The following is a 24117-nucleotide window of genomic DNA, read 5'->3' on the forward strand; positions in this document are numbered from 1 at the left end:
GCTGAGTCAGCCACATCAACATTCGGCTTCAGAGGAGAGTCGCCGCTTCATTGGCCGTCGCTCCAAGATTGATACCTTACGCCGCCGTTTCGTTGGTTACGATCGGGCGGCCGCCGGAGCGCAGCGGTGACGGCTCAAAGGTTCTGACAGCCTTCCAATGACAACGGCCCGGGTTGCGGAAGAGGGGAAGGAGGCTGGCCAATCGCAGGAAAGACGTGGAGAGGCGCCGCAGAGAGCATGTGGGAAAGGAGGCGTTATTGTGGCGTGGGAGATCTCGCAGGGGCGCGCTTTTGTATCTCTCGCGCTGTGGAAGCGGTGATTTACTTATTAGCCGGCTGATTTTTTTTTTTTTTCTGAGCCCAGGGTACGTTTAAACAAAAGTAATCCTCCCACTCGGGTTCAGTAAGATTTACTCTTAAACGGAGACGCAAAACATTGTCGTTTACTGTAAATCCTTGCCGTGCCGAAATAAGTCCCATTTTGTTTAGTGGAGCTTTAAGTGTGGGTGGGGGTTATGCCCGACACCTCATTTCGTGCTATCTCTTTGCTTTTCTAATTGCTTGTGATATTGAAAGAGCGTCCATGCCATTTTATCCTTTTTTTTTTTAAGGCAGCTATGTTCATTGCAAAGAATTCTACTGTATAACGCCCTCGCTGGTGGATCGTGAATAGATACATTTGGACTTAAACATTTTTGCGTTCTTGTTCCACTCACTTCGGTTCTCTTCCCTCTCTCCCTGCATGCACCGTGTAGCCCAGGTAGGTGGCAGCACCAAGCCAACCTTGGCTGACCTCTAAAAACTAAGGAAGATCAGACCGGGTTAGTGTTTAGAAAGGATATTCCTAGGATCTGTAGGCTACACTGGCAAATTAATAATAAGAAAGAAGCAGCTCTTTATTGTTGTCAGGAAAACTACATAAGCATATCCTGAAGTCATCAGATCAGTTCAAAACAAACTTTAATCAGCATGGTAAACGTGAGCATGCACACAACTGTCATTTGTATTTGCAAACAAGCTTATTGCCAGGGACAGTAAGTCTGGTGATTGGCTCTATTGGCCCTCTGTTTCCTGGGATTTTTATTTCGTGTTGAAGCTAAGTCTCTATTGCCGTTTCCTTGAAATATATGCCTTGTATGGGAAATGCAGACTGCCCATTATAGATCAGTGTTTCCCATTTCCAAAGTAAGTTTAAATATATTTTTCAGTAGGTTTAATTCACACATTCAAGAGACTATTACAAACCAGAGTGTGTATAAATATCAAGTAATGTATATGAATAGTATGTAGGCAGCAATCTTATTATTGGCTAGACCAATCATATTTTACAGTTTGCACTGACAAGCAGTAAGGTTCAGACAGTTTCGCCAGCCTTACATTGAGATGCCAGATTGAGGACTTTTGGATTTTTTACTAATCTAACATACACTCTGTCAGAGAGAGATGCCCTCTCTAATTCAGTCACGCATGAATTAGAATGTACACATTATATGTTCCTTAAGTTCTCTTTGTGACTGCACTGTAATATTATACAGTTGCAATAATGTTTCTTATTGTTGCATTGGATTAATTCCCATTAATGTCCTTTCCACATCTCATTCCTATGATCAAAACTGTACTGGACATTCAGTAAGATGGTGGGAAAAATAGATTCTTATCATCATGCTTTTACTGTATTTCCGGAGAGTAATCCGTATGGTTGGAATCTCAATCTTGTTAATTTGAGATGAAATCCCACTGGATAACAGTGGCTCTTAGCAAAAACTAAGTTCCTGATGCACGTGACAAAAACCAAAAACCAAAAGCAAGCTGAAGTTTAAGAGAGGGAAAGAAAAGATAATAGCATATTCCTATCTGGAAATAAACATTTGGCTTCAAAAATACACCCAGAAAATATGGTCAAGATTATGAAGTTACTTCATGTACTTGCTAATGTGCATTAGGTTGATAACCTATATTAGACTCAACAATTAAAAAAAAAAAATCTCCAAGATTCTAAATGGTGAAATGGCATTCTAAAGCGAGTACTGTTGAGATATTTTGGTAGATACGTTTTGCTTTTATGCAGGGGATCTATTTGCCATATCTGAAGTTGGGAAAGACTTTGTCCAGGTTACACTGGCTAAATGCTTCTGAGAGAAAAAGGTCATTGCAGCTGCAGTCTACTACACTTTGTTCCATATTTTTTCTTCTAGTAGTACATCAATCTGGTTAATAAGATGAAAGGGTTAACATCCTGCTTTGTTGAAGGGAATTAGTGTGGTTCACTTGCATTGTTGTTGTAGAACAGCCCTACCTTCCATGAGATGCTTTCAAGATGCTGCATGAAATACAAACTTGTCACTATAAACCATGCCTATAATGATGTGCATTTTGAACAAAGTGAATGTGAGAAAAAAGATGTATGAACTGAGATACTTGTGTATTTAATAACTATGTGATGGATTGAAATGTCAACTTTATTCCAGAGAAAGTCAGACCAAATGGAAATGTTTTATCTGTTGTATTCCTTATTTGTTACAGATACAAACAACCTGCTAAAAAGTTAGAATTCAAGTAAGTACTAGCAATTCCCTTTGTTAGTATTATTCAGAAGAATCAAAACTGGAAAAAATACTTCAGCTATTTTCCTAGTATGCTTAGTACAAATATCCATTCTTGAAAAGCCATTTTTTTTCTAATACTTCAATCTTCAGTAGAGAGATCACATTATATGATACTTTTAATTGTTGTCCATCCTTTGAAAGCAGATGCAAGTATTAGTCTTATGTCCATACTTGAAATGTAGATACTTATCTATAACATTATTCCTAATCATGTTTTAATATTGCAGTGGGGTTATTGTGCTGCTGATAAACATGCAAACCAAACTGAAGCTTATTAAACGTTTCCCATGGTTCAATTTTATAAATATTCACCAGCAATATAATATAGCAGGGTTCTGTTGTTTGAAAAAGTCTAATAGATGAACTGACAGCTTTAAAAACAACAAAAACAGGTTTTACTGACTCTGGTTAGATTTAATGAACAAATATTTCTGGTTTACTTGTAGACCTCCATGTGTGTCATATAAAAATTGGAAGTCTAGACCTGTATTGGTATTCTATCAGTAGAAGCCAATTTAGAACCTGTTATTTTCTACTATAGACAGAAAATAGAAGATGAATAAGAAATCATGTTATATTGTAACTCAGAATTGGAGAACTCCAAACTAGAGCTGTCTTTGGGCTGTAAAAATCCAGATGAGCACTAGATGACAGCAAAGAGATACAGAAAACTGAAATTCTTTGCTAATATCTTGTGATTGTCCAGCATCTTGCAGCTCAGACTTGGTAGCCCACCTGCTTCAGCATATAAAATGAACCAGGACATAGACTCTATTACACCAAGGAAAGGAAACCCTCTAGACAGTATAGCACTTAATGGGTAAACACTATTAATTGCATAGAATGTGTCCTGAATAGCTCTCTTGCTCTCTGCAATCTAAAAGAAAACTCTACAAAAGGACATCACTGCATGGATAACATCAAAATTAAATACACAATACACATACTCTGCAAGGAAAAATGAAGAAGCTCTGTTCATTCAGCAAAGCAAAACCTGGGGCTGACTGTGGCTCAGATCTTGAAACTTTCTTGCAAAATTACAGCTTAAACTAATGCAAGCAAAATGATCAGACCAACAAGTAATGACCTCAGCAGTATTCCATATAATTATACGGTGAAATTGAAAAACACACTTAATAGATTAATTTTGGTTAGAGTGCTTGAAGTACCCTGGATTGAAATTTGTGACATCATCAAAGATGAAGCCAACAAAAATATTCCAAAATGCAAAGAGAAAATGAAGGCAAAGTGGCTGTCTTTGGATACATTCAAAATAGCTGAAAAAAGGCAGAAAACAAAAGGCAAAAGAAACAGAAAATATTGTCCAACTACTTGCTGAATTCCAGAGAAAAGCAAGAAGAAACAAGGAGAAACATTTAAATAACCAATGCAATCAAACTGAATGGTTCAGAGATACATTTGAGAAAATTGCAAAAATCAAGGGAAACTTTATGCGAAGATGGGCACAATAAAAGATAAAAAGAGTAAAGAGAAAGGAGATGGAAAGGGATGATGCAAACACAGTTTGTAAGCTTGTATAGCAAGCAAAGGAGTGGCCAAGGGTCTGGCAAATTTCAAATTACATATTTTAGTACCAAAAATGGGTAATGCTGAAGAATGCTCAAACTATCAAACAATTATCCTTATCTCACAGGCTAGTAAAATAATGCTGAAGATTTTGCAATGCAGATTTCAACAGTGCATGGAAAAAAAACTGAGGTACACAATAAATTCAGAAGAGATAGGGGCAACTGAGACTACTAACATACAATAGATAATAAAAAAGGCAAGGGAGTTCAAAAAGATGTCTATTTTTGCTTTATTTATTATATAAAGGCTTTTGAATGTACAGATTAGAAGAAATTGTGGGTGGCTTTCAAAAATATGGGTATACTAAGCTACCTCATCTGGCTATTTGTATGATGACCAAAAGCAACAGTTAGACTAGAAGATGAACTAAGCAGTTCAAAATTGGGAATAGAATGTGCCAAGATGATATACTTTCACCTTAATTTATTTAATTTATGTATAGACTATATCAAGAGAAGAAATGCTGGATTAGAAGAAATAGAAATTGGAATTAAAATTTCAGGGAGAAATACCACTGCCCCTAGATATGCTGATGGAAGCCAGGAAGACATAAAGAATCTCTTGTTGAAGTTGAACAATGCAAAAGCTGGTCAACTGCTCATTATTAAAAAATAAACAAGCAATTTAATGCAGATAGGTGTAGAAGAAGTTGAAGTAGTTACAGACTTTTATCTCTGGCTCAAAAATTCATAGGGATGGTGAATTGGGAGAAAGACTATGATAAATCTAAAAATATGAAAGTACAGACAACACACTGACAATTGTGAAGGCCATAGTTTTCCCAGCTGTACCATATGGCTGTGAAAGCTGGATCATTAGAAATTCTGAATGAAAAAAACATTGATGCTTTTGAATTCTATTGCTGGAAAAAACGTTGAGAGGGTCTTGGACTGCAAGAAGAATAAATCAATATTAGATGAAGTGAAACTGGACTCTGGCTAGAAGCACTGATAATGAAGCTAAAGCTTATTTTCAAAATCATTAGTGAAGATCTTGATGTTTGGAAGGGAATTGAAAGATAAGCTGGCAGAGGATAAGATGACTAGGACGTAAGCCTAAACTGTAAGGACTCAAGCAGATACTGGCAGACAGTCCTTGCAAAATGATGTCCGTCAGTTCATGAGAATGATGCAACTGAACAACAGCCCAAGCCCATTTCTCCCTTTCCTTGGAGCCTCCTCTCATCACTACTGCTGAAAATTTGCAACAGTATTTCCCACCCCTTTAAGGAAATAAACATAAACGTCATGCAAGCCCAAAATTAATGCAGTTTTAAAAAATGAAAACCACAAATTCCCTTCAAATATCCAGGAAAAAATACAAGATCTCAGTTCTCTTTATGAACATGGGATGGTCCTGCCCACTTTGTATAATTGCCCTATACAGGGCCTTTGTCCCATAATCTAATGGCAAATTCAGCCCTTGGATGGTTGCCTAATTCCTACCCTAAGTATTCTAGGCCCTTAGTTATAGAAAGAGCCTCAGGTAAAAAGTATGATGGGTATTTTCAAACTATCTGAGCAACTATTATGAGGATATGCAAAATAATGAGTAACTTGCTAAATTGTTCTGCAATAAGTATGATTTAATAGTTGTGATCAATAGAGGGAACATAATAATAGTCCTTAAAGTAATATTAAGAGAGACAGTTTGGTTTGGTGGTTGAGGACTAGGAGCAGGGAAATTTAAGTTCTAGTCCTGCATTAGGAAAAGTCAACTGGGTGACTTTCAGCCAGTCACTTTTTCTTACCCCTGGAAGACAATGGCAAACCACTTCTGAAAATGTTGCCCAGCAAACTGCATGGACTTGTCCACTGAGAGTCAAGACTGACTTGAAGACATACAGACAAAAAGTAATATTAATAAATAGTATGATCATGATCTTTGTAAGAAGTACCATAGTCAGATGGAGGCAGTTATGCAAAGTGTTAACCATAGTTGTAAAAGGCAGCAGTTTGACAGCTAAGAGATCTACAATAGTAGAAAACCTAGGCCTCTATTGAAAGACCTGTGTTAGTTGCTGATTTTCCAGGGTTATGTGCTGATTTTGTTAACGCCCTAAAAGGCACAGCCTGTATTTATTTAAGGAATATCTTTACTCCTATGAGAGCCAGTTTGGAGTATTGGTCAGGGCACCAGGCTAGAAACTGGGAGACCATGATTTCTAGTCCCACCTTAGGCACAAAGCCAGCTGGGTGATCCTGGGACAGTCACTCTCAGCCCTAGGAGGAAGCAATGGCAAACCACTTCTGAAATCTTGCCAAGAAAACTGGACTTGACCAGGCAGTCGCCAGGAATCAAGACTGACTCAAAGGCATAAAAACAAAAAAAAATCAAAACCTCTACTATCAGAGAAACCTATCTGGTGATTAAGGTCAGCAGGCAACACCCTCTTCATGATGCTCTCCCTGTCTGGGGTCCTTTTGTTGGATACAAGACAAGTTTTCTCCAGTGGGCTCCCAAACTCTGAAATGTTCTCTCTTTGAAGTTGCTATAACCCTCCAATCGAAACGATCCTGAAAAATTACTCTTCAGCCAAGACTTTTCTGTATGATTTGGTTTAAGAGCAACTTTAACTCTTTTATAAGATTTTTAATTGTTACTTTAAAAACAAGGCAGGATATAATTTGTCAAAATAAATGTAATTTAACTCTCTCTCTCTGGCCTTGGGAAAGGAACCTGTAATTACAGCTTGCTTTCTATTTCATGACAAATGTTTTATGCCCTTTAGCCTTCAGTTTGCTGTGTTTCGTTCCTTCCCATCATTGGATAAAAGGGCCAATTTCAAAAAGATGTTAAAAACTTAAGTAGAAGAGTGGTATTTCTAGGACTTTCCTTTATCTTTGTTGGCAACTTTCTCCAAAGAATGACTTTGGGACAATTCCCTGGTGTCTATAAGAATTGGATAGCTACTCTACATAATGACTCCCTTTGTTTATTGAGTAAACAATCTCCTTTTAGCAAGAAGCAAATAATGTACAATAGTTAGTTGAACATAGGAAAGGTACTTACCTATATATGCCATACCAGACAACTCAACAAACTGTAGCCATCCATGGTTACTAGTCAGTCTCAGTATTGGATGGTATCTGAGCCTTCTTTGTGGTAACTTTCAATCTGCATTTATTTTCTTTAAACAATTATGTAATAGTCCAATCTAGGGGAGAGCTGTCATGGTTAGAATGGGGAAAAGTTGAGCCTCCCCCTCAGCCTATTTGTGTCTCCATTTCAGCTCTGTATAATATGTAGGTGGTAAACATAGCGATGGGAACAGTAAGGGCAACTACAAGTGGAGTGGTTCATATCATTAGACTCTCTTCTTAGTTGGAAGATGGAGTTCACCATAAATTACTCCTCTTTCTGGTTTTTCTGGTTCAGATAAGAAACATTACAGTTCAGATGGAGATGTCACATTAGGAGCAACCATATTATGGCTCAGTGTAACATGGAAGCCCGCTCTTAGTTTTCATACTGAGGGATTATTTAATTATTTACTATTTCAGCACTTACTTTTTCAACCATGTCTGTTTCCCATTTATATTTAATATGAGAGCTTGGTGTGGTGGTTAAGGCATCAGACTAGAAACCAGGAGACTATGAGTTGTTCTAGTCCCACCTTAGGTATGAAGCCAGCTGGGTGATCTTGGGCCAGTCACTCTCTTTCAGCCCTAAGAAGCAGTCACTGGCATACCACTTCCAAAATCTTGCCAGGGAAACTGCAGGGACTTGTCCAGCCAGTCACTAGGACTCAAGATCAACTAAAGGGGACTAAAATGAATGAATGAATGAATGAATGAATGAATGAATGAATGAATGAATGAATGGCCTTTTTCATACTGAGCTGCATCCATGTAGCATGATCCCATAACCATATAGATGGGGCTACAAAGTATTGCCCCCTCCCCCCACCTTGATTAAATCATTCACACACAGATTATAGCTCAATAAAGAATCATGCTATTAGGAGACAGTTGCCTTAACACTAGTTACACTTAAAAGGGTCTCAGTTTTGCTGATGCTGGACCAAAAGACCCTGTGACTACTGAATTCTTTCTCTGAATAACAGAGAAAGAAAGCTTGGCTGGTTTTATGTTTATAGCAAATTATATTTTGAGATGAGCATTCAGTTTCATTTTAGCAGAAAGTCACATGGGCAATGTATACGAATGCTGTCTCGGAGGCTAACCATTGCTTGTACAGTATTGCAAAATGAAGAGCAGTTTGACCAGATGGACTCAGTCTATACCTTGGTTTTTCTCCCCTGTGAGAAATTACAGCAGAGTTTTGTGATAGTTCTTCTTCCCTTTCCCCATCTCTGCAAGTCTCTTACTATGCAGTTTTTAGACACAGCTGCTGCACCAGCTGTTCCTCCTACTGTCACAAAAGCTGTCATTTTTGGGTGGATGGGGAGAAGGCAGACCCCATTGGCAAGTTGCTTAGAAACCCCCAATGGAATTAAAAAGTTTTAATTACAAATTCACAGAGTACATTTATTCAGGGTTAATGAGTCTGCTTAACTGTTCAGGATAGGCAGACAGGCAGGCCAGTGCCATTCCTTCCAGGAAAGCAGGGTTTGAGATTTTTTTTCGGTGAATATTTCCTCGTTCTGTCAATTTCAAAGGCGGTGGTTTGAGATAACTCAGAGCTGTACTGAGAAGACTTGGAAAGATTCATCCAAAGCAAAATGAGCTCTTTTAAATTCCACCAAGTCTTTCCAAAGCTTCATAAATGATTTTGAGGCAAAAGAAAGGTAAATAGTGTGTTCCCAATGAATATATTTCTTTTCAGAAATCTATAAAAGGAAAATGGCAGAATGCAGGGAAGGGAGTCAGGATATGTAGTTTGGTAACTGACAAGCTAGAAATGTATCAACTTGTTTCCAAACTGTTTTATGCTTTTCCAAGCAGAAAGTTAAAAAAGAGTTGTGTGGAAAATTTTGCATGTATTTCTTCTTTTTTTGCCACTACCCAAACCAATTTCTTTCTTTATTGCTACCACACTTTTCTAAATCCTTTTCATTTTTTCTTATGTTTTTTTCTAATCAAAAATCTCTATTTCTTAAACATTCATTTAATAACTTCTACATTTATTCACCATATTATGTTATCTTATGTTACTGTATGTATTAGATTTTTCATCTAGCCACTTTTTGCTATATAGCAGTGTTATATAGATATTGACACTTATTTTTACATCACATTCACTCCCTCCCCCACCAAAATTTGGCCTAATTGTATAGATAGAATGCATATCAAATTTAGCATTACTTGTTATGCTCTGTGTTTCACTAGACTCTGCACCATAATACAGAGAATACTTCTCTGCATTCTGAGAGTATTATTTGAATTTCCTTCATTTGTAGAAAACTAAGAACTTTGTGGTTGTGTGGTAGATTGTTTACACAAGCAAGATTTAGAATCTATAGACAACATATTAATAAAGTCATAAAATGACTTTGATGCCAACGGAGCCAAAAATAACTATTTAAAAGGCTGAAGTTGGTTTTCAATCATTGTATCCTGTTTTTTCCCCAAGCTCTTTATCAATTCATTGCCCTTGAAATAACTAAAAGAAGAGCCAATGTCTTTCATCTCAAATGTACAGAATTTTTATTATGTAATCCTTATTTTGAAGCTTTTTATATGTAAAGAATATAAAAAGAATGTACTTGAGAATGTGTACATTATGTGCATAATGCAACAATATTTTATAAAGGAGAGCAACTTTAATTGGCAAATAGCCTTGGGGAGTTACAGTCTTAAGCAAGCAGCAGCAGAGCTGCTTAAATTTTTCCTCTGGTACTGTTCTTAAAATCACACAAATTATCCCTTTTTTCCCACATGAACAACAAAATATTTCTTGCCATGGGGATAAAGTCAGGGAAATGATTTTAAATAGACACACACAACTGTTCCCCTATTATCACCACAAAAAAATGCCTTCGTCAAATGAACAAACAAAATGAGGAACATATCAGAGATGTCTCTGAGTATAACTACTCAATTTGGCCTTTACATTTAAGAAATTCAGTAGAAATCAAGGGCTGCCCCTTTGATGGCAGATACATGTACTTCATACAGCTCTAGTATGAAAAGCATATATATTTTGCTTTATATTTTCTACACAGCATTGAAACACGAGGGAGGAGGCATTCATGATTTTCCTTAAAAAAAAAAAGTTCTACATGACATTAAAAAAAAAAACTTTAATATGTTTATCTACAAAATCTTTTAAGGGTTCGTCTGGAGACAACATAGCCAAAGAGTAGCAAGCAGCAAGATATTTGCATTGCCTTTGTGCTTACACCACTGCTTGTAGTTGTCTTCTTTTCTATTGTAAGATAAGCTATCATTTTGTATGATTTATCTTTTCCCTCCTGTTAGGAATGTGCATATAATTAAAGATCAGTTTAATTCAGTTTTGAATTTTTTTTTTTTAAGACAGCACCCAAGGAAGTGCACCATTAGAATGAGGGTGGGGGGCTTTCGGGATTTTATCTTTAGTTGGAGCAAGAAGGTGTTAGGTAGGTCAGGAAGAGAAATGTTTGACAGTGTTGGGGAAGGTAAAGTGCTTAGGAAGATTAAGCCAGGAATACTGGAAAGCTTAATGAAGGAGGGAGACTGAGACAGAGAAGGTGGAAAAGAACATCATAATTGGGAAAGCTGGCCTAGCAACACACGAAAATGGGCAAGGAGCCAGTGAGTGGTAAAGGCAGCAAGTGAGAAATGGCGGTTGAAAGTGAGAACTCCAGTGTTGCTGCAGTTTCAAGCCATGCAGGTGGCTCTGTGGTGTAGTGACTGTCATTAGAGGACTGCTCAGAGGAAAATTGGCTAAATGAGGGTGGCCACAGCAGAGACACAAGTTGTTGGAGGACCCTATGGATCCAGCCAAAGTGGTGAGTTAGCTGGTTTGGCAGCTACTGTGTGCTGTTTCTCGTCTTATCAGGAGACACTTGGAAACAGCAACATCTGGGAAGGGCAGATCCCCACAGAAGTGTTGGGAGGACTATTGAACAGGTGTCACCACCTAGGGATGCTACCATTCCCCCCACTTTCTGTACTGGGGACAGCCTATTGGCTGTTACATAGTTCAAGAGCAGATTGAAAGGAATAAGACCCCTTTGCAAGAGAGAGACATGAGGCAGGAGAGGCGGCCCCTGTTGAAGTAAGAGTACAGGCCAGTATTTACTTCCATTGCTCTAGGTCTCAGTGGGAAAAGGACCTTGGGGATAGAGTGGTAGCAGTATTTTTGGGGTGGGTGGGTAGGGAGGCATGTGAGGGGGATATATAGGTGTGACTGTATGTATTAACAGCAGGAGAGAGCAACCAGATGGCTGCTTTACAGGTATGGAGGTGGAGCGCTGCTTTGGAGTTATTCCAAGTGGAATAATGTGGAACAGTATGGGAGCTTCAGGATTCCTATACCATATGGTGGTGTACTTTCACAGTGATGGTGGGTATGATAGGTCTCATTGGGCAACCTTTACAGGGGAGCAAAGTCCTGCTGTTTCATGCAAGTCCCCACTCCTGACCCTTCAGTCTCATTCCTTGAGCTGGGTTATATGATTGTTGGACACCATGATCTCAGGCTGCTATTGATAAATGGCTGATCCATGAGCCAGACCATGATCATACATAATATAGTGGTAGACAAACATAAAAATCTGATCCACATGATGGAGACCTGGTTGGGAAGGGATGATAATATAGCCCTCTCTAAAATCTGTCCACTAGTTTTAATGTGCTCCAGCAGTCTTGATGCCGTGGTTGGAGAGGAGACATGACACTCATGGTGTGTGAGACTCTGATAGTGATCAGGGGGTGGTTGGGTGTGAATGTCTGTATGTGTAGGGACAGGCTAGGGCTGCTTCTTGTGTACCAACTACCCTATTACCCCACAACAGCCCTTCCCAAGCTTCTGGATCGCATTGCAGGGCTGGTAGAATCCACTAGGATTTGGGCACTGGGGGACATAAACCTCCATGCCCCAAGGATGAGATCTGGATGGTCTTGGGAATTCATGGCCTCCAAGGTGATCATGGCATTATCCCAAGAGATGGTAAGCCTAACCTATATAGGTAGCCACATGCTGGACTGGTGTTAATCTAGAAGCAGATGCAACATGATCTTAAGTTGAAGGACATTATCAGATCACTTTTTGTTTCACATGCAGTTTGTCAGCACACTAGAGCTGTGCCAGACAGGCACCTGATGGACTCGTTTTTCTGAGGGAGCTTGGGTAATTTCACAACAATCATGTGAACATCTTGCAGATCTCTGAATGCAGAGGCAGCAAAAATATTGGGCAAGAGTGTCCCATGTAGCCTCTTCCCCCTTGCAGATCCCAGCAGGTTCTCTGATTTATTGAAGAGCTGTTGGAAATGAAGCAAGTAAAGAGATACCTAGGATGGTGGTCAAGGAAAACAAAGAGTGAAATGTGACCAAATATGGCTGAGTATCCATGTTTGGGAGTATACCATGGCAGTAAAAATGTGAAGTTTGTACAGCTCTCTGTGTTTATTGCATCTGCAGACTTGCATCCAACAAATCTTTTCAAGATTACGTGCTCTTTTGGAGAGGGATGAGGGTGAAGACCCCCTGCAGACTGCTGTGCCATACTTGTAAAGTACTTTGCAGATAAAATTGCTCACATATGCTCCAAGTTGGTGACTCAGGCAAAGTCTCAAGACACTATCTGGGGCTCTTTTGAGATTGTGAAGACCAAGGTTGTGGATAAGACCCTCTATGGCATAAACTCTGCCACCTGTAAGCTAGATTCATGCCAAGCAGCTAAACAGTATACGTGGTTGGATTTAAAAAGGGTTGGTGCCATCTGCTTTAAAGAAGATGGTGGCGGACTCACTTATAAAAAGACTGTGACTAAATCTAGTTACCTTGGATGTCTACAGACCAATCTGTAACTCTCTTTTTGGAGAGGGTGGTGGTAGTTGGAGTGAGGTATCATCAGTATGCTTATGGTATTTAGCTGTACATCACTACGTTGAGGCTGAATTTGGGATATTATGGAAGTTCTGACTTCATTCATGGAGCCTGGATGGGTCAAAACCAGCTCAGATTAAATCTCTGCAAAGACAAGAACTGGTATTCATTTGGTGATAGAACTGACTCAATCCCTGTTCCAGTCTTGGGTCTGAATGTGGACCATACTTTCCCTAAAGAAGCAGGTCTATGATTCGGATGCCCTGTTAGACTCACAGTCTTGCTTTGACTGGCATATCCATTTAGGGACTTTTCAGAATGGGAGGCCCAGGGAACAATTGCCTATGCCCTTACACCTCTAAAATAGACCACTGCAATATGTTCTACATAGGGCTGCCTTTGGAGACTATTTGGAAACCAGAGTCAACTCCTGAGTACTGTAATTACAGGATCATCTGTTCTGAAAAAATTACCCCCCCACCCCCTGCATTATTTTAGGGAATGAATGTCAAGGATCCCTACCCCAGTTGAATGGAGGTGGGGGCTTTACAACATGTCTTCATACACTAATGGTGACAGGACTGCCTTTAGCTAATTAGCAGGTTTTCTTTGTATTTTTATATTTCATATTTCCATTCCTGATGTTAACTTAGTGTGCTATGTTTGTAAACTGCCTTGAATGCTAGGAGAAAAACAGTGTATAAAATTGTACATTAAAGCAAATATAATTGACAGCTTCAGTCATTTAGAATAGAGGTAGATAGTATGGCCAGTGTGGGAGGCTATATTACAAGCAGAGTTGTAGGCAGGACAGCTGCTTCTAATGTGGACATTTAACTGCTCTTTATATCATTTTAATGAAGGCAGCAGATGCTAAATCACAACTGATATTCACATTACAAAATTACACAGTAAGGATCTTGTTCAAGTGTCTTTAATATAAAAAGTTTAAGGTATTGTAGAATTTTCATATGACACCAAAAAACTTCATTTTAAAAATGAATCTAATCTTTTTTGAAATCTCCTTTTCTGTTCAACTCTCAAAAGTTTTTTTGAAAATCAGGTTGCAGAGATTCAACCTGAGCTGGTTTTCTACATTTGCAAACTCCTATACCATAATGTGGTGCATAATGTGTATTGCTTTCAAGCTTCTTACATGAATCTGTAAACTGCAGGTTGTTCATCCTATAAAATAACAGTTAAAACATAGCAATAAACATGGATTGTACAGAAAAAAACTTAAATAAGTTATATTTAATTTACACTGCTCTGATATCAAATAAAGGTACCTATTTAATTATTACTTATTGTTCTATTACATTGGTTAAAAGTACATTAAGTCTTTCTTCTTAAGTAAACTGAGCAAGTCACTAGCTGGTTTACACATTGCATTAGACCATGTGCCAGGTTCACACTGCACTAAACTGAAACCAAACAAGCCACATTTTATATAGCATGATGCATGAATATAACATTAAATGTTATTTTAAATATATGTTTTAATAAATCAAGGATTGCTCCCCCCCAATTGTCAGATTTTCAGTCTGCTGCAGTTGCTAATTCTATTACCTTCCGAAACTTCTGATTCTCCAGATATTCATCATCTTTTATGTAAAAGCCCACACATTTCCAAATAATAGGATTTCAGTTAAACTATCAAAATGAGCTTGACTGCATGAACTCAGCAAGCCAAATGAATGCTGTTACATTCCCATATGGGTGTGTGGTGCCCATGGCATTACTGTTTAAGGATGAATCATTTAGATGACCTCTACAGCTTTAAAAAGGTTTGGCTTGAGAGAAAAGAGTTCAGCCAGGACTCATAATCAGTGAGTATCTTTTTACAGCCAATTTTTTTTTTAAATGCATTTGAGCATAAAATATGATCAGTCTGTTTTACTGCAAGGTAGGCAAAGAATAACTATGTAACACCACAGATATCTCACATACTTCAAAAAGATAATCTGTTCTGTAAACCATTTAAGGATAGGCAGTTATCGGGTCTATATGTTACTAAAACTCTCATTGTGTTTATCTGTTTGTTCCCTCAAGTTAGCCCAAACGGTGCATTATATTGCAACAATTTTTGAATCAAGGTACTAAAATCCGCTGACTTAAAGAATGCGTAAAAAATCCAAGACGCATTACTTCTGTGGAATTGAAATTTCCACAATGTTCAGATCAGTTTTATTCACAAAGTTGTGGCCGTTGCAATGTCCCTGCAGTCACGCGATCGGGATTTCCGACGCTCCCTGCCAGCTTCCCACAAGTAAAGTCAATGGGGAAGCCGGCAGGAAGTCAGAAGTCGCTCCCGCTCCCACTGCTTTTTTGCCTGCCTGTGCTCATTCTCTTTATCTGTTTAGGTAAGTAAATATTGACTTATTATTGAAGTTCATTTGCCACTAGAATTATTTTTCTATTTATGATATACACTCTTAGATGATCACAGAATCATCCAGCACTGGGGTAAAAAAAAATATAGTCAGCCCAAAAGTTAATATTCATTCTGGTCACATCAGACTGTACTACCTTTCTCTCAAAGGATGACCCAATGGGTCACAGGGTTGTCTAGTTGCCATTAATATTTCTAATGCACAAAAATGTGGTTAGTTTACAACAGTCTAAAAAATAAAAGCCTGTATTGGAAATTATTTTTTAAAACTAATTTTGCATATGATAGCTTACCCATATGAGGCCAGGGAGCAAAAATAGAACAGAGAGGTTTCCGGTTATCATAAAAACAACATGGATATTTTCCAAAATGTCTCTAAATTCAGGAATATGTGTGAAGTGGCCATTTTCTGTTGCCAATGTGAAGGGTCTGAAAAAGAACAAACTATAAGGAAAAAGTTCATCCACATGAAAGTTCCTGTATTAACAAAAAGCACTCATAAGCTCTTTGTTCTGTTAAATGATTTGTTCCATTAGTTAATGCTATTTGAGACACTGTGGATCATCCTTCAAGATCCACAAACCTGTTAAGAAGCTTATGTTAAACAGTGTTTATAAATAATTAAGAGTAAAAATTGATAGGGGAAAGCCTTATTGTGGACTACCTTTGAATTATGTAAGTCATTGTACTTTCCTATTGAAATTGGGAGAGTGACTTATTTCAATCTTCCTCATTTCCTCTGTTATTTTTTAAAAAGTTGCCTCTACAGCATTTCTAGATTTATTTATTTCATTCAGTTTATATAGCATAGATAATATATTCAATTTATATAGTATAGATACAGTAAAGAAAGTCATGGCATATTAAGTAAGGATGACTATTTTCTCAGATCAGGAATCAAGATCTGTTAAAAAGTTCTCAGTGTAAAGCCTCTGCTGAGCTGCTTTTAACACAATTCACATATACATCTGTTTTGATCTTAAGGGCTGAGATAGTTGGTACTTGGTTAATTTTGATGGGACCGGCTGCCTGGGAGCTGGATTTTCAAACGGTCGCCTTATTCTTTTTGTGTTTCTTTCTTATTAGCATGAAAACCAAACAGAATACTTAGCTTGCTAAACAATACAATTTGAAAGAGTGAGGAATGGAACTTATGTATCCAAGAGTCTTTGGACCGACCCATTACTTCTAGTTCACTTCCCTAGCACACACCAGCATTGTTCAGTCACATTAGTGGCAGAAGGGATTCGACCTCATCTGTAAGCTATAGGAACAGTGGAGTGATCACATATGATTTGTTTTACAGTCCTGTGCTTTGTGAGTTCAGACACTATGCTAAAAAAAAAAAAAAAAAAGCTTAATATTACAGCTTGATGACTGGAGCCCAAAAGAAACACAGAAAACCCCAAAATATATTTGCAGTACTAGTTAAAAATATGCAGATTCTTCAACTTTTAGAAGAAATACTGCCTATTGTTTAGGGAGAAGGCAGCAGGAGGTGTCACTGCATGAAAGCAATCATATGAGAAGAGAACCAATAAAAGGTTAGGACAGATGTTGCCTAAATTATCAATATTCAGAAGCTGATTGGTATTTATTCCTTTGAACATATAACATGATGTGACAGCAACTTTGGTAGGGTGGCCATGATGGCTTTCAAATATTTGTATTGGAGGAATTCAGAAAGGAGAAAATAAAACAGATTTCCACAGATAATCTGATGAGAACAGACACTTGGTACAAGATAATATATATATCAAACAAGGAAACTAAATACAGATATGATAAAACAATTACCAAACCACAGCAATGTTATAGTCCTATAAATTAAATACGAAACTTCATTGGCTCTCAAATATATTATATTAATCACCATTAGCAAGTTTACAATGATAAATTGGAATTCAGTGACAACAGCCTAACCAATACACTAAAATTTTAAGTGCTTTATGATCAGTCTTGTTTTATTTTTAACCAGAGTTTTCCTATTAACCATCTTGTTTCAATTAACCCTCCAGCACATACAAAAGTACATTTGCTTCCTCCAACTAAAAAGAGCTGCTTCAAGTATTTGAGTTTAGACACAGAATCTTCATTATAGATTCATTGTATTGAAAAAGACTATTCTAAAATGAGATTAGGATAACAGACATTTTAATTCATAAACCATACCTCTTTAGTAGTAGTAGAAGCAATAGTGTGTGTGTGTGTGTTTGTATGCATGAGGTGACCCAGTGTAGTATTCATGCTGATATAAAAAGATGAAATTAAAAAAAAATTAACATTTTAGGAAGATCTAAGTTTTCTATGAAAATTAATTTTGCAAGATCCTCCATTTCATCTATAAGTCCCATTTCTTGTTCTTTTAAAATAAGAAATCCACATTTCTTTTTCTGTACATCTGTCCAACACTGGACCAAGGAAAACCTGTTTTAGCCAGTCCACATGATTAGATTATAAATATTTCAAAAAATGCAATCCACAGTTATCTGCATTCATTAATAAAACAATGAGATAAAATCTAGTAGTCATTTGGCACTTTTGGTAGATTGCTAAACAAAAGTCTACCTGTTGGCTCTATGATCAGACCATGACAACTGCAACAATAGTTCTAGCTATGTATGGTTGCGTTATTTTCCATCTGGAAGAGTTTCAATCAAGGAAAAGTTTTTTTGGTATTTACCCCTTTCTTCCCCCCACCATAATGCAGGATATTGCAAGATTAACCTGTTTGACAGCACTCCTATGTTCACCCTGCTATCTACTTTCTTCTTTTGTTTTATGATCCCAAGAAACAAGACCTTACTTTCATCTGTTTGTAAGTTACCAAATCTTAAGTGTTTTGTAAGATGGTGTACTTAAAAAAAACCAAAACCAATTCCTGTGTCATATTTATGTAATTGGATTAAAAACGAGCCTATTAATTAAAAAAAAAAAACCTTTAAAATTGGCTTGATGCTGTTATCTGCCCTTATAATCTAGGAAAGAGGCATGGATAAACAAAACGGAAGTACCGTATTTGCAGACCAAGATCATTGTCAAATGATATCCACCATGCAGAGAATTTAGTTATTTCATTTGTTGCTTACTAAGGAAATTGTAGGTGACTTTGTGCACATAAATTGCAGAAAAGTTACTCATATCATCTGATACTTTAACTTTATATATTCAATGTATTTTTCTTGATTTTAAAACAATGCATTTACATTTTTATATTTTCCTCAGCTGTTAGCATAGAAAGGGAAACTGGGTGTCTTGCAGAAAAGAGGAACAAACCATTTTGCTTATAAAATGCCCCCTTTTCAAGCTCTAATCAGTAGAAATAAGCAATCTACACCAAACATTGTGGATAGACTTCAAGTAGACATTCATATCCAATGTTAATACAAGTAAACATTCAGTAAAGGATGTTCAGATATACGTCTTTTTAACTACCATTGGAATGTGTCATTATCCAAATCGTTGTCAGGATTATTTGGTAGTAGGTCTTTTGTTATATACAAGGAAGTCAGAAATATCATGCCAAACATTACTGTCATCATACAGGTAGGTCATGGATGATTGTAGTGATGGTTGTAGAGTGTGCCGGTGATACTCAAAGAGCCAAAGAACAATCCCCCAAACCACAGCAGCAAAAAGTGGGAAGGGATCTTGTTTGGGCTGTGGGATATAACCTTTCTCCACTGCCAATCGAGACAAGCCAAACAGGATACGAGATAATAAATACATATTTATCTGTACAGGGAAAAAAATCAATTAAAATTAGGCAATAAACATATCAAGAAACGAGATTACTTGAAACAACTCTCAGTTTAGGAGATCATCAAGTTCTTTCATACTGAAATCACTCTAATTTTAACCAGCTTCCTTGGATTTTAATTTGGTTGAGCAACAATTTACATCTATTCCCAAATCTAGTGCTAGAAAAATCAGCTGTAAATGCAACCCTTTCCCAGTTGCAAGAAGACTGATTTCAAAACAAAGTACATCTCCTAAAGAGCATCCAAATTATACCTGGAATTTCTTTTTTTTTTTTTATTCTACAGTGAAAAATCAACATGAATAGGCATTCTTCTGCCACAATTATCTACCACTGTGAAACATCAGTTGTAACTTTTCAAAGAAAAGTTTTTAATCCTGGAAGAAATATGCTTATCTAGATGGGTTTCCCATTTGAATAACAATACTTATATTTTGTTAAAAGCTTCCTTGAGTGATAGTGAGCAAATAGATAGTATTGTAGCAAGATCCTCTGGAGCAGTGCCTGCCCTCTGGAGCAGGGTTCTCCCTGAGATCCGGATGGCCCACACTCTGCTGTTGTTTAGAAGAGCTGTGAAAACCTGGCTCTTCACGCGGGCTTTTGGCAAGGGAGAGCGAGACTCCTTGCCTCATTCCAATTGCTGCCTTTTATCTTTATCTTTTATCTTTTACTGATTTTATTGTAATTTGATTGCTATGAGCCGCCCAGAGTAGTTGAGAGTTGGGTAGCATACAAGTTTAATAAATAATAATTATAATTATTATTATTATTATCATCATCATCGTCATCATCATCATCAATCCCTTTCTTATAGTTTGCTAGAGTGAAAGAAAGATGCAGAAGAATTGTGTTGCAGTTAAATTTACTACCCCATGTGTTGTACCTGAGGTACGTATAAAGAAATTAATAATGGAAGAATGTGATAGAACAATTTGGTTCCCTAATTTACTTAACTCACTTTTCATTAGATCAAATAGAACCATACATCTAACACAAACAACACAGTTGCTTACCTGGCTGTTAATATTATTATTTTCCCCAAACAACAACCAGCCCGCAATGCAGGCTGCCAGGAAAGACTGAAATGGAATCTTCTTTCCCTGCATTCGTGACTGCACAGCCATCAAACCCTTATAAGTGAATACAAAACAGGCCAGATTTTTGGAATGAATGTAGGTGGCTTGAACAATTGCTTTCAATTTCTCCATTAGGCTGTAGAGAAGAAACAACAGTTATTACACATAATATTATGTGCTTTAGAAAGTAGCAGTGATCTAAAGCCATACAACCCAAACTCTTTCTAATGACACTGATGTGGGCATGAATATGTTTTCTAGTCAATGTAGAGATATAGTCAAATGTTAATAAATTCTGCAGTTTGTGGCACTTTTAAAAACATTTATAGTTCTGTGTGGAGTGGGGAATTAAAATGCAAAGAGTGGCAGTTATGTTAAATCTTACATGAGTGTGTTGTTAAAATTATTCACAAAGCACTGTTGGGAATAATAAAACATCCTCACATTGGTAAGCTACATAACTGCTGCTGCTGCTGCTGTTGTTGTTATATTTTTATCCCACTTTTTTTTTTACATATATATTTTTTAGTCAACTCAACCGGTAAACATGCTTAATACACTTGCCTCCTATTTTCCCCATAACAACCACTCTGTGAGGTTGGTTGGGCTGAGAGAGAGAGACTGGCCCAAGGTCAGCCAGCCATGTTTCATGCCTAAGGGAGGCCTAGAACACATAGTCTCCTGGTTTCTAGACAAGCACCTTAACTAATATACCAAATTGGCTCAGTTCAGGCCACAGCTAATAGAACTACATTTATTTTTAAGTTGTAAATCAGTGATTGCATTCTGAAACTCCTTTTAAAGTTTCTTATTTTCAGAGATAGCCATTTTAAATGTGACTTAAGAAATTAAAGGGTATTTTTGTTGGTTTCTGAATACTGCCCTGTTGTCCATTTATTTTGCAATATTTTGGCTGATGTATGCATTTCTTTATCAACATTTTCATCCTGCTTTTTCATAATTAAAAATCCCAAAGAAGGTAATTCTACTGATAGCTACTAGCTGAATCCTATGTATATTTAATCAGGAGAATACCTCTAAATTAATGAGTCTTCAACTACACAACCACATTAAACAATGGATAGGATTGCGATGTTACTTCTATGTTAAGATAGGTTAGCGTATAGGTTGGCTGCCTAAATTGCATTGGACATAGTGGGACTTGCTTGTGAATACATATGCAGAATTATGTTGTTGTATTGCTATCATAATCCCACCTTCAGTTCCTACAAAATTTTGTCTCTACGGGTAAATATCCATAAGATAGCATATTATTGGTAGTTTTATTTAAGTAAAAAAGGGAAAAGAATATTATTAATCCAATACAAGACAACCTCCTTTTCAGCTCTCCCTCTATTCTAATATATTCAATTCAGTGAAAAACATACACAAAGAACTGGAAAGCATGCAGAGAAGAAATCACAACATGCTCAAAAGACTTTTTTTTAAAAAAAGGATACACACAAAAAGGTAGGCTTCTTGAACTCCTATGGCTTTATTTTATAAGTGACAAAGAGAGACACTCTGAGAAATTTACCTTCCACTTTTGAAGAGAAATGTCATTACCAAAGCATGAGGGGCGCGGATTTTCACTCCATAACTGCCAAAAATAAATAAAATGCATACAAAGGTCTGTAAAATAATGTTTTAATATGCTTTTGAATGCAATTATTGATTTATGTAAGTTGAAAACAGCAGAATGTGGGGATACAGTTCTTGGATGACAAATCAGTATCTTTCTCAACTCCTCTGGCATGTACATAGGGATATAAGTTGCATAAATCAGTTGGGTTTGTTCTGCACTTGGAGGATTATCATGTTTGCCTAACATGGTACACAAATCTGAACACTCAGCTTTAAAGTATCACTATTACAACATTTTTGATGTTCTGAAACCTCTTGCTCACTTTTCACAGCTTTGAATACTCATTTATTATTATCATTGGGAAAATGATACCTAATATTTTGCAAATATGAAAGTGGCAAGAACAGTCCATAAGAGAACTAAAGAGTAAGGCTAGTTTGTTTAGAAGTACCCAGTAGTAGAAAAGAAAACTTATTTTAACACCAGAGATGATTTTAAAATATCTAGCCAAAATGCTGATAGGTAATTACTAAACAATGTATAGAATAACAATGGGTTTATTATATGGACAGCTGAATGAATGGATTTTGGAGATATCCACAAGGGGAAAACAAAAACAGATTTAGCAGCAAGCATCAAGTCTAAATGATTAAAAATGAAATCCAGGCATACCCAGACATTAGAAGGCATTAGCTAAGCCCACCGCTGTTCTGTAGGCTTATGTATGGTTTTACATTAAGTGTTTTAGCGTAATACAGTATATGCTGAACAAATACTGTCCTGTATTGATATTCTAAAAAGAAATGGAAACTCAATCTAGTAGCAGACATATTATTGCTTCTTCGGTAATACTTCTTTGAGGACAACCATGAGAATTTTGGTACCACCTCAAGTGAAATGCAGATCAAACATAAGAAGCAAACTTATTGATATCTAAATAGGGCTTAGTAATCAGAACCAGCCAGGGCTGACAGTCTGATCTGTCATTCAACCTAGTTGCATCTACAATTTGAAAAGCTGCTATTTCCAGAAGAGTGGGAGAACTTGTCATTAGACTGAGATCTTATGACCGCACACTCAGAACGCCACTTAAACCAATAAAACAAAACAAACCAGCAAAAAGGGTTCAGCTGCTATTATTCTCTCACCAAGCAGACACTACGAGGCAATCTATTGCAGCACCCCCCAAAGCGGGAGCTGTAAAGAAAGTCAGAGAGGCCCCAGCCGAGAGCGGTCAAGCGCAAATCTGTTTCCTCCCACCAAATTCTTAGTAAAATGCCCGCTCAGCTTCGTAAATGCTTAGTAAATGCTCGCCCGTGGTCGCCAAGAGGATTCTTTGGCGCTAGTTTCGGGGCAGAAACGCGGAAGAAACAGGGTCCCCAGCCCAAACTTACACCGCTCCGTTGCGGAAGCCCTTGAGTACCGCCAGCGCAGCCTGGTGTCTCCGCTGCTGCAAGAGGGAATTGACGGTATAGAGCAAAGTCTTGAGTATCGTCTCGTCACCCATGGCCTCAAAGTTGACACTCGCGATCCCAGCAGCCGCTCAACCCGAAGAAATGATTTGCCTGGAACACAAAAGGCTTGGAAACAGAGCTTCAGGAAATAATGTCCCGGCGGAAAGCCAACCCGTGAACTTTAGTTCCGCTCTAGTTTGATAAGCGCGCGAGCGGACTTAAGTCATAGAGAAAGAAAAATGTACCGTAATTATAACTCTTTCCTCTCCCGGCTACTCAAGCCGAAACAGCTTCTCTGAGTGGAACAAGAACAAGTGCAAGTCTTTAATGTTGGCTTGAGAAAGACTTTCAAGCAAAATGTGTTCTAACAGAGGGTGGAGTGAGATCCTAAATCCCTTCCAGGTTTGGAGTGCCCTCCAGTGGATTAATCACTATTAGTTTATAAATTTGTCAGTCTGATAAAAAGTCTTTTAGCAGTCTTGACTATCAGTCAAAAGGCATTATTCAGCTATTCCTTGCTTTCTGATAAAACAGAGGAAGTAATGTGAAAATATAAAAGGGTTACAATTTCAACACATTATTTAGATCTTGCCTAAAATTCAATGGATGAGGCAGAGGAATTGCACAAAGTTCTTTATAGAGGTATGGAAAGAAAATGTTAAAATGTTCTGATTCAGGAGATCATCAATCACTGACAGAATAGATATGTAAGTTTT

At 37.4% G+C, this 24117-nt stretch overlaps 1 protein-coding gene across 3 annotated transcripts; it reads right to left on the reverse strand.

Annotated features, from left to right (window-relative positions):
• Window positions 1–14052: 14052 nt before the first annotated feature.
• On the reverse strand, window positions 14053–23756 carry PXMP4 (peroxisomal membrane protein 4). Of its 3 annotated transcripts, XM_025171479.2 has the most exons (7): window positions 23647–23756; window positions 23342–23512; window positions 21900–21962; window positions 20300–20498; window positions 19071–19261; window positions 15820–15955; window positions 14053–14319 (listed from the first exon to the last, which is right to left on the reverse strand). In XM_025171479.2, exons 2-7 carry the CDS (start codon window positions 23452–23454, stop codon window positions 14287–14289), a joined length of 735 nt encoding a protein of 244 aa, XP_025027247.2. In that variant the 5' UTR covers window positions 23455–23512; window positions 23647–23756; the 3' UTR covers window positions 14053–14286. The 3 variants fall into 3 exon arrangements, with proteins under 3 accessions (XP_025027247.2, XP_025027248.1, XP_007435790.1); XM_025171480.2 differs by lacking the exons at window positions 14053–14319; window positions 23647–23756 and having other exon boundaries at window positions 15827–15955; window positions 18962–19261; window positions 23342–23620; XM_007435728.4 differs by lacking the exons at window positions 14053–14319; window positions 15820–15955; window positions 23647–23756 and having other exon boundaries at window positions 17102–19261; window positions 23342–23619.
• Between the last annotated feature and the right edge of the window lie 361 nt (window positions 23757–24117).

The sequence above is a fragment of the Python bivittatus genome, unplaced genomic scaffold, assembly GCF_059951505.1.
Source record: "Python bivittatus isolate LINGU-HERP-01145 unplaced genomic scaffold, Pbiv_v1 ctg000700_np1212, whole genome shotgun sequence".
Classification (NCBI taxonomy): Eukaryota; Metazoa; Chordata; class Lepidosauria; order Squamata; family Pythonidae; genus Python; species Python bivittatus.